This window comes from Cucumis melo, chromosome 2, assembly GCF_025177605.1.
Source record: "Cucumis melo cultivar AY chromosome 2, USDA_Cmelo_AY_1.0, whole genome shotgun sequence".
Classification (NCBI taxonomy): domain Eukaryota; kingdom Viridiplantae; phylum Streptophyta; class Magnoliopsida; order Cucurbitales; family Cucurbitaceae; genus Cucumis; species Cucumis melo.
The window spans coordinates 4,393,045-4,409,913 of NC_066858.1; the positions used below are offsets into that span (position 1 = coordinate 4,393,045).

Consider the following 16,869-nt stretch of genomic DNA (forward strand, 5'->3'; position numbering starts at 1 on the left):
CTGTAACGTCCCAAAATTTAGTTATTTTGCTTAACATAATTATCTTATTTCATTAAGATTTTAAAATTTTGAATGTTAATTTGGTGTGAAAGAGTAAAGTTATTTAATAAGGAAAAAGAGAGGAAAAGAAAAGTAAAATATTAATATTAATATAAAATAATAATAAACCTCCATTTCATTGTCTTCTCAATTCTTCATCCCCTTCCTCTTACAAAAGAAACCCTAGTCTCACCGATGTAGTCTCATCACCGCTGTCGTCCAACATTTATGTGCCACCCACTGAGACAGAGCTGGTCTTCATCGTCCGTCACTCTCTATTGTCTATCAAAGCCGAAGCTCATCGTCTCCAGTCGTTATGTTCTTTGACCCAAGCGGAATGGCGTAGCATCTTGTTGTTCCGCGCTGGCATCGTCCTCTTTTCTCCACTATAAGAAATTAGAGTTCTCTCGACATCGAGAAGGACATAAATAGAAAAATCGTCGAGAATAGTTGGCTCTTCCGATGCCAAGCATAAGAAGTCGAGAGAAAAAGCTTGTCCCAACGCCAAACATAATGCATCGGAACACGCATTAGGAATAAGGACACATTAATTATGGCAGGCATGTATTTCCGACGCATTATGCATGACATCGGGGACAACGTCAGGAATAAGGAGCATTCTCGACGCTATTATGGTACGTCGGCAAAGCCCTATCGTAAATTAGGACAAATTAATTATGGCGAGCATGTATTCTCGACACTATGATTTATGTGTCGGGAACGATGTCAGGAATAAGGAGCATTCCCGACACTATTATGGTGTGTCGGGAAAGGTGGAGCATTTCTGACGTCGTAAGTGGGATCTCCCGACGACTTCGTGATGCGTTAGGAGATCTCCTATAAATTGATTTCAGTTCTGTGAATCACAGAACCAAAATGATAGAGTAAGAAAGAAAGGGAGAAACAAAAGATGAACCATTTCGGCGTCGTGCCCTGTCACCGTTGCCCTCGCTGCCATTCGTCCTTGTTGTCGTCTGCCCCCATACATTGAGGTAAGTTTAAAATCGTTAATTTTTAGGTTTAGGGTTGATAATTTAGGGTTTTTTTTTAAAAAAATTGTTTTAGAATAATTTTTTTTTTGTTAAATGGATTTTTGTATTGAATGTGTGTTGAATTAAAAGTTTCAATTAATGTTGTTGAACTAAAATTTGGGGTGGAGGTTATGGTTGAATTGAAATTTGAGTACGTGGAGGAACCTGTAATTTTTGTGACTCAAGCACATCAAGTTTTTTACGTAGATGACCCAAAATATTGTAGCAATTGGAAAGTTGTGCAAGTCGTCAAAATAAATGTATTAGAAATCGTTGTAAGCCATCGAGTGGATGATCACATCGAGGATGACACTCTGTGCAGGACTGACGTTGATCCCACAATCATTGAAAGACCGGTTGTGCGTCATGTCACTGACAAATTCATCGACGTTGTGGATGAACACTTGTGACATGCAAGTGACGACGACGAATTATAGTGACAAATCACGTATCCACATATTTATGTAGTTTATATATTTAATTCTAGCAATGTGTTCGTATTTGCTTATTGAATGTTTGTTTTCTATGTCCACAGGCATTATGTCATACCAACGTAATAATTTTCTGGAGACGGACGCTATGTTCCTTGAGTTTGAGGACGATTTAGATAACCTTGCAGGAGGATCGTCGTCCGTGTGCGACAATGCGGGTGAGTCTAAGAATTTTCTTCATTTTAACTTAGGATTATTTCATGTTTTTTCCTCTAACATTATATGTTATTATAATTATTGAGCAGGGTCGTCTTCTCAACCACCTGCAACTCCAACTCCTAGGAGACGTGCGCAGTCTCGACTCTTAGAGTTGGAGTGCCACGTTGCAGTCAATGGGTGCATTCCGATAAAGATCGCCCCTAGAGCGGAGAAGCCTATTTACATTGAGGTCGTCAAGGGCAACCTCCATGTAATTAAGTTAACCAATCTACACATTTATGATTTCATTTAAAACATATCTAAGTTAACCAATCTAATTTATTATTTTATAATGCGTAGCGGTTTTTTGTGCTTGATTTCAATGATCAAGCAATGAATTGGTTTGTTGAGCATCGATGCTCACTACCTTTAAAGAGTTTCGGGCCGATTGTCACAAACATTTCAAAAATTACAGCGACCTCAAGGAGGCTTGTGCCAACCCACCAAACGTATTGGTTGGACGTCATGAGGATTGACACTTCCTCTGCGACCACTACATGAGCCATGCATTCCAGGTATTTGTCATGCTTAATTATGATTTCAACTTTTAATATGTATAAGAAATAAACAATATAATTGTTTTCATGCAGGAGCAATCATGGACGAACAAGGCTGCTAGACAGAAGCAGCCTTACAATGATAGTAGCAGGTCAAAATCGTTTCTACAACGACAACACGAGCTCGCTAAGAAAAAAGGGGAGCTGGTCGATCGTGTGGAGTTGTTTTGAGAAACACACGTTCGTGTCACAGGCCGCAGATGATGCACATGTAAGTTATCAAACCAACACTTATGCCCTTATTAATTATCCTCTTTCATTATATATTTTTGCATTACCTAACTTAGTTTTTAAATTTGTTGCAGAATCAAATGTTGGAACTCTAGTTCCAGCCTACCCCAGAGGGTAGTCAGCCACTCTCTAGGGATGAGATATGCGATCAGGTGTTGGGTAGACGATCAAGCTACTCAAAAGGCTTTGGTTGGGGATCCAAGCCGAAGGCCCGCAAGACGACGAGTGCGAGTAATTCTACGACGTCATGTTCTCAGTCGATCACAGAAAGAGACATTCAAATACAAGCTAAATTTGATCAAGCTTTGGAACGGATTGAATTGCAAGATAGAAATTACCAAGCGTTAGCTTCAGAAATGGAACAAATGTGAAAGCTAATACAGGACATGACTCGGGCACAGCAAGGACCACCACATGATCCTTAGCTTTGCGGTACGTATATATGTTCCCATTATTCTTAAGTTTTTGCAATGATAGTATACAGTGATGCTATGGATATATGTACTAAACTTAGCTACTTTTGTATCATTGTAGGACCCATGATGTAGAATGGCGTGTACGAACCTCGTTAGGAGACATATGACTTTGTTTGCGCTTTTTTGTATTATGAATACTAGATTTTTTGTATTATGAACGCTATTATGTTTTTTGAACATATTCGTATTACGAATATTAAATCTTTTCTTTTTAAATTTTTGTTTGTATTTCGTAATTTATTAATTTATATTGAATTTTCTTTAATTTAATCCAAAACGAATATCATTATTTCACAAAAAATAGAGAACTTGTTTGAGCAAAATGTTTTAGGAAAAACAATTAAAATTACATATTTAAAAAATTACATATAAAAAGAAATTCCCAACGCAACATAACGTCGGAAATAGGATGTACACAACACGTCGGGGATAGTTCTCCCAACGCATGTCCAACGCCGGATAAGGAAACGTCGGGAGATGTAATTCCCAACGCCATGACATGCGTCGGCATAAGGGCGTTGGGATAGTTATTATCGATGCGGTGAGATGCGTCGGCAAAATGTGCTTCGGGAGAGTTATTCCCGACGCCTTGTTTCCTACCAAGAAATCATGGTAGGATTCCCAACGTGTTTCTTCTGACGTGTCTCAACATAGTAAACGACGTCCGGATATCGTTTCCCAACTTCTCGCTTCTTCTGACGTTGCTGTGCGTCGAGAGTCCCCCGTCTCTTGTAGTGCTCGCTAGCTTCCCGTCGACCATCAATCAAGTCATCCTTAGCTCAGTTCCATCATAGCTTCTCTGTTCCGTCCTCCGATCGAGCCCATCCATTTTGCACGCCCAGATCCAAGCCACTTTGTCTCTGTCTTAGCCAGATCTGAGCTGCGCACACTGAGTTCTACCGAGCCACACTCAGTTCTTCTTTGCATGTCGTCTTTTGGCTCAATTTGTGCACTGTCACTGCCTCTGTCTTACCTTGAGGTTTGTGATATATAAGGGTTTGAAGGAGCGGATGATTGGATTTTAGGGAAAAATTATGATTTTGATAGGTGTTAATTGTGTAATTCTTCTTTTAATTACGATCTGGATCGCGTATACCCCACAAGCCCATAATAAAAAAATATACCATGATTAATCAGGTGGTAGGAAACACGATCATATAGGTAATATCAACCAGCCACGCGATCGTCAACCAAGACCGTTTAGATCGTCAACTAAGAAATCGTAATTATTTTGATATTTTCTTATATTTATGAAAATTAATCGTATTATCTAAGTTAAAACTTCAAAATAGAATGAGTACTAAAAAAGTAAAAACAATTAAACATAAATAATCTAACATAATGACAACTACATTATTTATTCCATCTCTTAACATAATAATTACCAGCTATGATATTAGTTCTCAAATTGCCTAATCTAATCAACATATCACCATTGTTATTTTTGTAATAAAATCAGAATAATTATTTGGACTAACTAATCATACTCTATCAAGAATTTCATCTTCTTCCTCCTTCCGTTGGACACCCATGGAGTTATTGCTCGGTTCTACTGCAATGTCATCGATCTGAATAAACTTGTACCATTTTGCTCCATACAAATAGATCAAGAAATCAATGGCCGTAAGAGCTGCAATTAGAAAGTAAAATCTGTCCATATGACCCTCATTTAAGTCATCCGGAATCCATCCAGGGCTTTCTCCTTTCCTTGTGATCGCCATAACCATATACACCAACAAGCTACTCCCAAAATTTCCAAGCGAAATGGATGCCATACACAACGAACTTCCCAAACTTTTTATTCCGTCAGGTGATTGAGAGTTGAAGAACTCCAGTTGTCCTACATACATGAAAACCTCGGAGCAACCTACCAGAATGTACTGAGGAATTTGCCAAAATATGCTTAGAGAACTATGCTTTTGTCCCGGAACAACGTGCTTTAACCTCTCAATCTCGGTCGCAGCAGCAGCTATCATGGCTAACATCGCAATTACAAGGCCAGTCCCCATTCTTTGAAGCTCTGTTAGACCTTTAGGGTTTCCACTAAATCGACCAGCAAGAGGGACGAGGATTTGGCGGTACAGGCCGGTGCTTACGAGGACGCTTAAGATGTCAAAGGCGGACATACTTGCTGCTGGGAGGTGGAATCCACCGACGATAGTGGAGTTCATTACATCTCCCTGTTGGACGAACAAAGATGCCATTTGAGCAAAGACGACGGAGTACATGATGGTGCAAACCCAAATTGGAAGCATTCTGATGAGACATTTTGCTTCTTCGACTTGAGTTACTGTGCAGAGATTCCATGGATTCTTTGATTCTTTCGTATCTTCATCTATAATCGTTGCCGCCTTGTCTAAAAACCTAAAATTCAGTAGAAGAAGTTGAAAGATATAGGCATTAGAGAAATCTCAACAAATAAGAAATTTCGATTTTAATCAAAACCTAATTAAAGAACACTCACCTACAACCATTGCTATGAAGAATCTTACGGCTGCCTTTAATGGCAGACTCAGGGCCATCAACCTCGTAAAGTTCATCTCCATTTGCAGGCACCACCTTCGACTTCTTGATAGCAGCCATAAACACTTGAGCCACACGCGGCAAAGGGTTCCCACAAGGCTTCAAATAACGGTAACGTTTGGTGCCAAGTAAGTACAAAATCAAGGCTAGTACAGCAGAGCCGAAGGACACATAAAATCCTGCAGTCCAGTGGCCGGAATCCTCAAAATAGACAAGAATGGTGTTGGAGAAGAGGGAACCGAAATTGAGAGCAAAGTAGAAGTAAGAGAAGAAGGCACCCTTGGCGTTGACGTATTTAGGAATGGAGTCATCAAATTGGTCAGCACCAAATGTGGCGAGTGTGGGTTGATGCCCGCCATAGCCAAATGCAATCATGTAGATAGAGAGGTAGAAGATTGCTACGCCGATTGTAGATGTGGGCATGCAATCTAGTGTGCCATTACCGCACCCCCTGGGCTTTAAGAGAAACATCCCCGATGTCAGGGATAATAGCCCCAAACCCTACACGTTTGATTTGAGAACATAAAGCTCAACTGACAGTTTATGAGAGAGAGAGATTCATATAATAATTAGTGAAAAGTAAACAAGAAAGAAGATACTTACAAATACAAAGATGAGTTGAAAAACAGCACAAGTAACATAGCGACCCCAATAAGAGTCACTAATGAAGGCACCGACGAGGGAAAAAAGGTAGACGGTGCCAGTCCACTTGCTAACGCCATTGGCAGCAGTGGCACTCTCTTGGTCAAGAACTCTTGTTAAGAACAACACCAAGTTTACTGCAACTCCAAAGAAAGCTAGGGTTGCCAAAGCTTGGTTAACTACACAAAACATATATATATATATATATATATATATATATATATATATATATATATATATATATATCATCAATCCATTTTCATTTTTTTCTCTTATGACATTAAACAAAAATAACTTTTAAATCTTTTGCTCTCAAAAAATTTCACAATATTAGACCCTTTTGGTTCGTGATTATTTTTATTTTTATGTTTTTAAAAACAAAAAATACATTGTAAAAAAATTAAAATTCTAAACTCTAAACCGATTAGGATTATATTAAATAAAATAGAAAATGAAAATAATAAAAAGAAAACAATTAATTAATTAACAAAAAAAGAGGAAAATAATAAATACCTAATAATAGGCTTGCAAGTTTCCATCCTCCAACATTCTTGGAAGCATTGGGTCTTTCCTTAAACTTAGAAACTGCTTTTGGCTCTTCATTTTGATTCCTATCTTCATTATTCACAGCTTCTTCTTCTCTCAAGCTAACTACTTCAGCAATCTATTAAATTCATTTATTCATTTATATATTTTCAAATTAATATTTTAATAAATAGTAACTTAAACAAAAAATAAAACAATTTAATATATCTAATCTTCTAAAATATATTATCTTTACCGCAATAATCTCTCTTCCAGATTCCATTTTAAACTCTGAAAAAGAAAAAAGAAAAAAATCAAATCAAATTTAAGATAATGCAAGTTAGATAGATATAATAATTAAGATTTAAAATGAACTAAAAAAAATTAAATTAATCGACGAACATTATACTATTTTTCAAAGCAAAATCACTTTGAAAAATTAGATATAACCAAGATTTAACAAGTTTTTATAATTGAAGTAAATGATTATATGAGGAGAGGTCCTAACTTTTTGCGAAACTTGATTAGGGCAAGAGTGACTTGTTCGGGAATGGTAGCGGAAGACGACTCCGGTGACGGTGAGGAGGATCCGACGGGAAAAAGAGATAATTCAGATTGAGAAATCAGTCGTGGATTTGCCCAAAAACCAAAAGAACCATCCAACACTTTTGTCATTTATGGTAAAAGGAATGATTGTTTGAACAAATGATGATTCTTTAATTATATGCTCGATGATGATGATGATGATAATGAGAATAGTAATTGGTGAGCTCAACACTTGGAACAATTGAAGTTCTAATGGCTGACTTTTCTTTTCTGGGAAAAAGAGAGTAGAAAGGTTTCTGAGTTTTTTGTTGGTGAATTTTTTTGCTTTGCAAAGATATATTTATATGTATAATGAAAAATTGCTGTTGAAGAAGATCCAAATTAATAGGATTATTTTGTTGATTTGAACCCTAATAAATTTCCTCATTTGTCGCATTTTTAAAAATAATATTTGACTTGGTTTTTTTTACTTTTAATTCAAAATATTGGGAAAATAGAAAATGAGAAAAATAATGTTTATATATTATAAATAATAATATATTTTTCGATCTTTTTTTTAGAAGATTTGTGTCCACATACTTGAAGGAAAATAAATGGCCGAAGTGCTTCAAAAAAGAAAAAAAGGAAAAAAAAAGCCTACGTGTTTGTTGTTTTGAGGAAAACTTTCTGAATACTTATGGTTCGGGTAAGAATGGAGCTTTGTCCTTCCATCTTTTTCTATTCTATTTTTTATTGTCTTCATTTGTACTTATCGATTTCTTACTTGTTGATAGTGCATTTTTAGTATTATTTTACGTATAGCTTTTTCCATTTTCGAAATTGTTCTATATAATGTAAATACTTTATTTTTTAAAAAAGTTCTTGTTTTTATTATTTTTTTAACCTTTTCTATAAAAAGGGTTTTATTTTCTTGAAATTTCATCTATTAGAAAAAAAAACTTAAATAGATAATTCCATAGATTTTCTCAAATTTTTCTATATATTTGAAAATGCATGGAAGGACTTTTCTCTCTCGTATTTTGTTTACATTATTTTTGTATAGTAGCTTTTTAATCTCATCTTAATCAAAATTATGTTTTATTTTTGTATTCTTAATTTTGGTTTAGAAATGGTTTATTTAGAGTTTGGGTTAATTTTGAGAGTTTATTTAAAAGTTTAGGGTTTATTTAACTTAAACGGTATTAAAGAGTTTTGTCATTTGATATAACTTTCATAATTTTTTTATGAAAAATTAATAATAAAATTATTTTAGTTGCCTTCAAAAGTTTAGCATTTTCTAATATAACTATATTTTAATCGTTTCAAACATACATATATATATATATATATGTCGAAGGTTGTTCTAATTTTAAATTAACTTTTACCAACTATATTTTTTGTTTTCTAAATTATCCATTAGAAGTTATTCTAATTGATTTTACTCTTCTATCTATGTTATGGTTTTCAACTATTATAAATAGATTCTTATTTATCTCTCTCCATCATTGTAGACATATATACTACGTTATCTTCTATCTTAATTGTGATATTTTATTATAATTATAAATAATTTTATTTAAATTATTTTAAATAAAAAAAGTTTCTAAAATTAATTACAAGTACATATAAATTATTTGATGTATTTGTAAATAATTTTAGAAATTTTTTCATATAAAATAATTTCCCACATATATACATATTAAAAAGAGAATTTTTTATGGATATCAAAAAATTGAAATTAAATTATTTTACAAGATATAGCAAAAAAATATTATTGAGGATTCGATAGATTTTGCTCTATTTTGTAAATAAATGAATTAAAAAATATATATTTATATTATTTATATTTTAGAAAAATTGTCAAAAATAAAACATTTGACAAAATATTTACACTTCATACAAAAATCGGGTGTAATAAATAGTGTGTCAATTTTTTTGTTTGTTAAGTATGTTTTCTTATTTTATAATTTTTTTTATAAAATAATGGAAGGCTAATTTTAACGTGTGAAAATATTGATAGAAACATCGATCAATTTTAATTTTATGGTTATACGTAAAGTTAAATCTCCATGGCTATGATTTACATTTATGGTAGAATTTACATTTCAATTTTTAAAATTTTAACTCTTTGAACAATTTTCTTTTTGTTGTAAGTTTCTACCACAATAGTGTATATCAAAAGGAGTACTATATATTGATCATAATGTAAAACTTCTAAATCATAATAATGTAACTATAGATTGATCGATATTTATGTAATTAAAAAAATTAAAAATTTTATTTATACTAATAATTAAGTTGTTTTTCCAAAGTAAGTTTTAGATATTGTTATTAAATCTTTATTCATTTTAGATTAAATAAATGACAATTTTATATTCTAAAAGCATTCATAAAAAATATTAAAGAAAAACATTTGTAAATATTTAATATTGAGGACCACTCTATTTAAAGACACGAACTCTATTTGTTTTTATGTTAAAAAAGAATGAATTAAGAAAAAATAGAAAAATTGTAAAAAATAACAAAAATAGACAAATTATTTACACCAAAATCAAATAGTTTGTATTTTCTTTTATTAGTCTAGAAAAAAAACCCCAAAAAAAAAAAGAGATAACTACTTTATTCGATTAACGGTTAACTAGCTTTGTCCAGCTGATGTTGTCTTTAATTTTTTTTTTTTTTAACTTTGGTTAAAATACAATTTTGATAGTTGATTTTTTTTAATTACTTCAATTTTGTTTTTTTTTTTTAATTTTGGTTAAAATATAAATAAATATACTACTTATGGATTTGTACAAATTTTTTAAGTCTCAATTTTAGTTTTTATAAAATCAATCAAGCTTAAATTTATGTCCAATACTAGTTTACTTTCAATTTTTTTAAAGAAAAAAATTGTTATCTATAGCATTTTTGCTCGATTTTGAAAAGTATATCCATAGAGTGTATTTCAAGCATGAATTAATTATTATTTTTATTTAATTAATTTTAATAAAAGTTTATCTTCGAGACTAAATTTAAGTTATGAAGATTAAAATTTGGTATCGGAAAAGTATGTGAACTAAAATTGAAATCAAAATACAATCACTGAAATGGTGGTTTTTTTTTGTTTATTGTCGTTTTTTTTAAAGAAAAATTAATTTAGTTATAATAATAAATTATTATGACATATTATTAGATATCTATAACCTCTTTAGGTTACAAATTCATCCAATATCTCTCCCATCAATTTCCATAACTTTCTTGTCCTTTATCTATGTTTGGTTTTGTAACCATTATTCTCACAACTTTATAAATATAGGTTGTAAAGATCATTTGTATACACACCACAATTGAGTTCAATTGTCTTCTCTTCTTTTTCTCTTCTCTATTTTTCTCTTTGATTGTTTTATTGTTGTTTATTTAATAACACGTTATCAGCACGAGTTTTACCACTTTGGAGATTGTGTAAAAATTGATTTTAATTTATGTTAAAGATCCACTAGAATATTCTCTATAGTTTTGAGGTATTTTAGAATCTCGTTCAAGTACGGTAAGTGTTTTAATTTTGGTGAATTTGCATGTGTATGTATTTGGTGTATTCATCATTTATCTTCTCACTACCATGATTCATCTTTCTTGAATTTAAACATAAAGTTGAAAGAAGATGAATTTAAACATTTGATAACTAAGTATGCAATATATATTAATTGTGAAATTGTTTGCTAAGGTACATTTGTTATTAGTTTTACAATTTGATTTGATCTTCAAAAAGAAAAAAAAACGTTACTCATATTTTCATATGTTCGACAAAAGTTGCATGTATTTTATCCTCATACGTTGGTAGAATGACTAAATAAAAAAAAATGCAATTGCATATATTTAACGAAAAACGATCTTTAATTTGGTTTTAAGTTATGTAAGACATTTCATGATAAAACTTTTTGATGTTTATTTTTGGGTGCATGAGATATGTATCTCATGACATGTATGTTGGATAAGTATATATTCAAACTTAAATTCTATTTGAAGTATGTGTATGTGGGTGGTTACTATTTTAGACCATAAATAATTTTCATATTTGTTGAAAAATAAAATTTATGTTTGAAAAACTTAAATAACCTTGTTTTGAGTAATCCAAATAGAAAAGATATTGAATAATCAAGTATTTCTTGACTTTAATTTTTTGGTTAAATCTTATAAATTTGTCAACTATGCTATATCATTTTAGATGTATGTTATAAATGTTCTAATGTTATTTAGAATAAGGTGGTAAATCATGCCTTATTTTTAAATATAATTCTTAGATTTGAAATATTTGTTTGAGATGTTTTTTAATTAACTTATATGAAAGTTTAAATTAAAATATTTGTTTTCCTATTTGGATTTGATTTTACTTGACAAATATTGTAGTTATATTTATCTTCTATGTATATACATTAAGATTATATAATGTTAATGTTGTTTTTCAAATATGAGAATAAATTCTCATTGTTGTCTTTGAAACTTATTTTATTTTTGAATATTTAAATTATTCTCATGTGAATTTTGTGAGTCTTAAAAATTTTATATATAGTGATTATATATATTTGATTAAGTTTATGAAAATTATTCTCTTATGACAAAGTTTATGAAAGTTATGTATTAATAGTTAATTACTTCTTAAACCCAATTTTGATTTAATGTACATGAAGTTGCATAAATCAGTTAGTGCTCATTGTTTTTGTCATGCACTCGTAGTTGCACATGTCAAAACATCTTTGCTTTTAGCAATAATAATTTGAGAAAAAAATTTGAAACATTATATTAGCTATTGAGCATATGTTTCTATAAAAAAATGGTAAATTTCGATCAAATAATTTAATAGCATTCTTTGAAGTGAATGTTACAATATTTAGTAAGATCAAAATTATGTTAATAGAAAAGAAATGTTTATTTGATTATAACCATACATATTTATGTGAGAATTTTATTTTTCAAATATGTTTTTGGAAAAGATATACAATAATATTGTACTCAATAATCATGAACAATATTAAAATCCTTAACGATGAAAAGGAGAGCAATGTATGAAAGCAAACTTTGAGAAATTATCATAATTTTTATTTTAACCTTATAAATATGATATTATTTGGATATCACAGATTACTTATAATCTCCTAAAGAGATGATTATTCTTTTGCTCATATATATATATATATATATATATATATAGATGAAATATTTGGGTTTCCTTTTAATCTCTTGGAGAGAATAAGAATAATTGATATTTATTTGTTGCATATAGTACATCTATGCATATTATACTTAAAACTAAACAATTCATCTTCAAGATTTGATAGTCTTGCTATCTTTGTAAATTTATCAAAGAGAAGTTTAGTAAATTGGAGAGGTATATGTTGTAATCTATATCATATCTAGAGAGATTGACTATAAGAATAATATATGATATGCATATATTATATACTTTTGCGGGTAAATATAGAGAAAATTTGTCTACTTTTACTTCTCAATTATATTACACTACACATTCGTGTAATTAATATATATGCAACAATGAACCTGAAGCTCATTGATCCAAATATAATTTTATTTGACATGAGAGTCATTTTGGGTCATTAATGAAATTAATGTATGATTGGAAATATACATTGACATCCATTGAAGAACTAGAAGATTCTTTCATGTAATAAATTGTTAAAGGGTCTCTTGTTCTCAAGAGGTTAATTATCAAACTCTCACTAGCGAAAATTGAAATTGAAACTCTCGTGCTTTTGAGAAGAAATTCATGGTTTATTAATTCTTTTTGGTGCATCCTATTGATGACCATAGATATACTTATTATTTTGATTTAAGAATGCCAGTGAGTTTGCATCCCAAACATTTGATAATTGATTGAGATAAGCTTATAGCTTAAGTGAACGAACATCTTATAGCTTATGTTTGAATAGAAAAGCTTCTAAATTTGTATGAGATCATGTTTAAGATGATGGAACAATTAAATTCATGATGGATGATTTTTACTATGCAATTTGCTAGTTCTCATTAATGAGACAACTTTTCCAACATTAGGGGGAGAAATTAAGAAAATGTTGAAAAAATAAATTGAATGAAATGCATTGTCTCATTTTGATCATCATACAAATTGCAAAAGATATTTCATTTGGAATAAAATGATATCAAATCAAATGTAGATGCATTTATAGAACATTTATAATTGTAAGAAAGTGACCGAGTTATAGTAGTTACAAAGATACCATCTAAGAATGATATCCGTGCAACAAGTTGTCAATACTACACGCTTGAAGCATGATAGGCAAATGTGAGTTCCAAAGAGAAAGATCCTTGAAGAAGAAATAGTCAATTAATGATCAGTTAAGAATATGGATATTTTAGAAGAAATCTTGAATGAGTACTCATAAGAATCTTATAGTAAACAAGGATAGTGAAGAGATCTCAATAAAATTATATGTCTTGACAAGAAATGGAACCATACTTAAATAATTTGACAACATTTTTGCATATAATGTTGCTCACAATATTATTTATGAAAATAAGTAATATGTATTTAGACATATTGAACAATGTCGTGACAACACAGAAAGGATTGACTTATGTGAAAAGAAACAATTCAATTAAAATAAACTTATGTTCCAAATCGTGAACTAGTTAGACATTTAGAGAATGTCGAACATGAAGAATACAAATAAAGTATTTGTAAGAAAAGCAAATAGAAAGTGGGACAAGTTCTATAATAATTATCGCAAAGAATTGGTATTGGTTATATGAGAGATACATATTCTTCTATAGTGGATACAATGCCATGAGATATCTAACATATCTTAGTGTGTATGCAAAGCTTAACATACACCTTATGGATGTAGAGAGAGTTACAAAATATTCCATACGAATATCATCATCTCTTATTACATTTTTATTGATACGATGGTATAAAAATAACCCATATTTGTCCAATTTGATGATTTGAGTAGAAACTCCTGAAGAGATTTCAAAGACAATGGAACTTCTCTAAAAAGAATTTAAGATTATACGTTTTGTCTTAACTTGCAAATAAAGCATAAAACAAATGAAATTGGACTAGTTATATCATTGAACTTTCCTAGGGTGGTTCATTCACTTGGCCATATGAAAAAAAAATTATATCATCTGATATTCAGAAAGATGATGAAGAACTTGAGGTCTTGAAGAACTATAATTTTGAGAAATAAGTACATTTATATCTTTACTAGTTTATACACCAAATGTTGTAATATTTTTAGTAATTTTGTAACATAAAAAATAATATTTATCCAAAAAATATTGAAGTAGAATTAAACTATGTATGTTTAATTTAAGAATTATTAGCTCACAGTAATTTATTTATTCTAATAGATCTAATTGTGATCTAGTTGATTATGAAAATGCAGGTTATTTATCTAGCCCGTGCGAGCTAGATCTTACACGAGTTACTTAGTACATATAGAAGATTTTTTATATTATGGCAGCTTATGAAGCATATTAGAACAACTACTTTAAATCATGCAGCGACATTGATGATGTACAAAACTAACCAATATGTTCTTATGTGAAGATAAAGCATCAAATGATGACATCAATATTCAACAAAAATTCTTCAAAAGACAACCTGTCAGACTTATTTACAAAAGCAATTATCAACTCCGACATTTGAAAAGCTTAAGCACAACATTGAAATGTGACAACTCGGAGAATTCAAGTGATGTACTCATGAAAGGGAGTAAAAATACTGCATTCTTTTCTTGACTATGATTTTTTCCATTAGGTCTTCCTAGCAATGTTTTTAATGAGACAATTATTAAAGTATAAAATGATGTACTCTTTTTCCTTCACTAGGATTTTTTCCCATAGGGTTTTTTCCTAGTAAGGTTTTAACGAGGCATTTATTTTATATAATATGGACATCTAAAGGGGGAGTATTATAAATATTCTACTTATTATTAGATGTCCACAACCTCTTTAGATTACAAATTCATCAAATAACCTCCTCATCAATTTCCATAACTTTCTTATCCCCTATTTATGTTTAATTTTGTAACCATTATTCTTACAACCCTATAAATAAAGGTTGTAGAGATCATTTGTATACATATAACAATTGAGATCAATTGTCTTCTTTATTATTCTCTTAGATTGTTTCATTGTTCTTTATTTCATAACATAAATGAAATAGTATATGAGTTTTTAGTTTGGACGGTAGAGATACGGATTTAGGCCTTGCACGCCATCCGAGTGTACCTCTTTAGAGAGTGTCGCTCAGTCCCTATTTTGGTGGATGCATGAGGTTGCCTCAAAAGGTTTCTATTCTTTGGATGATTTTCTTTTGTTTATTGGCTAATGAGGTAAGAAAATGCAAAAAAAAAAAAAAAAAAAAAAAAAAAAACGAATAACTCTATTGGTTAGTGTCAAGTAAATATATATGCTAAATTAAGAAGAAAGGCAGGTTTTAAATTTAAAAATAAAATATTTAGTTTTAACCATTATCTTTTTTACTTACAAAGTAACCTAATTCAACTTAAAATTGTCCTAATTTCAATTTTTTTAAAAAAATTCTAACCTCTATAGTTTTAGGAAGTTGAAATATTTAAGGATATTTTGTTTTCACTAAAATTATTTAAAACCGTCAATCAATGGAAATAACAATTGACCTATAAAATATCAGTCCTTTAGAAAACAAAAACTTATTAATTGGATGTGGATGAGACGGAAGCTCACTCTATTTCGTGACTCTGCCCTTAGTTGTACTAGCAGATTTTACCACGTCGTTCACAAGATAAAACTACCACAATGTTTGATCAAGTTTGCACTAAATTTATTGTTAAAAGAAAAAAAGAAAACCTTTCTACTTTTGAATAACATTTCTTGAGAATAAAACTTTTAAAATAAGAATTGAGAGGAATTAAGAACAGAAGAAGAGTTGCTATGTTAAGAAGTGAGGAATGAGTATTCTTATATAGGGGTGAAGACAATAAATGCAAAAGCTGGTTGAGAATGGATATGAGGTAGAACTCGTTAATTCAACACTTGTTTTGCAAACTTAGTTTGGCTCTTTTGAGCATGATCCTCTATAGCCAATTGAACCTACGACCAAGACCAATATTTTTATTTTTACCCCAATAATATTTTAAATAAAAAAAAAATTCTTTTTCTGACCTGACCTTTTTTCTCTTTTATTATTATTTTTTAACAAATCTCACAAACATATTTTCATTAAAATTTTAGCATTACACTCTACTAAGTTTCCTAAAATGTAAGCTAGATTTGTATTAAACTAAGTTAAAGCTTTGGACATAGGAATTTAAAGGGGCACTTTTAAATTTACTAAGAACCAACATGAACATCAAACTAAAAATAATGGAAGATATTAGTTACTGAAATGAACATTTAAAAAAATACACAAATAGAAATGAAAGAAAAAACACAAGCATGTTAGATCTAAGTAGTACTACTTTAACCTTTAAATTATGATCATCAAATCCTAACACTCCCCCACCCACATGTAACCAAAAATAAATAAATGCGGATATGATAATAAAGGCAAGTATGATTATATTCTCTAAAATAGAATATCAATTCCCTTATCCCAAATTTGTTGAACAAGCCAAAGCCCAAAATTACA

General features: G+C 30.4%; 1 protein-coding gene across 1 annotated transcript; it reads right to left on the minus strand.

The window, feature by feature from the left end:
* Nucleotides 1–4,357: 4,357 nt before the first annotated feature.
* Nucleotides 4,358–7,554, minus strand: LOC103492546 (protein NRT1/ PTR FAMILY 7.1). The gene is made up of 6 exons (XM_017045473.2): nt 7,222–7,554; nt 6,970–7,004; nt 6,702–6,852; nt 6,150–6,367; nt 5,488–6,047; nt 4,358–5,387 (listed from the first exon to the last, which is right to left on the minus strand). Exons 2-6 carry the CDS (start codon nt 6,994–6,996, stop codon nt 4,505–4,507), a joined length of 1,839 nt encoding a protein of 612 aa, XP_016900962.2. The 5' UTR covers nt 6,997–7,004; nt 7,222–7,554; the 3' UTR covers nt 4,358–4,504.
* Between the last annotated feature and the right edge of the window lie 9,315 nt (nt 7,555–16,869).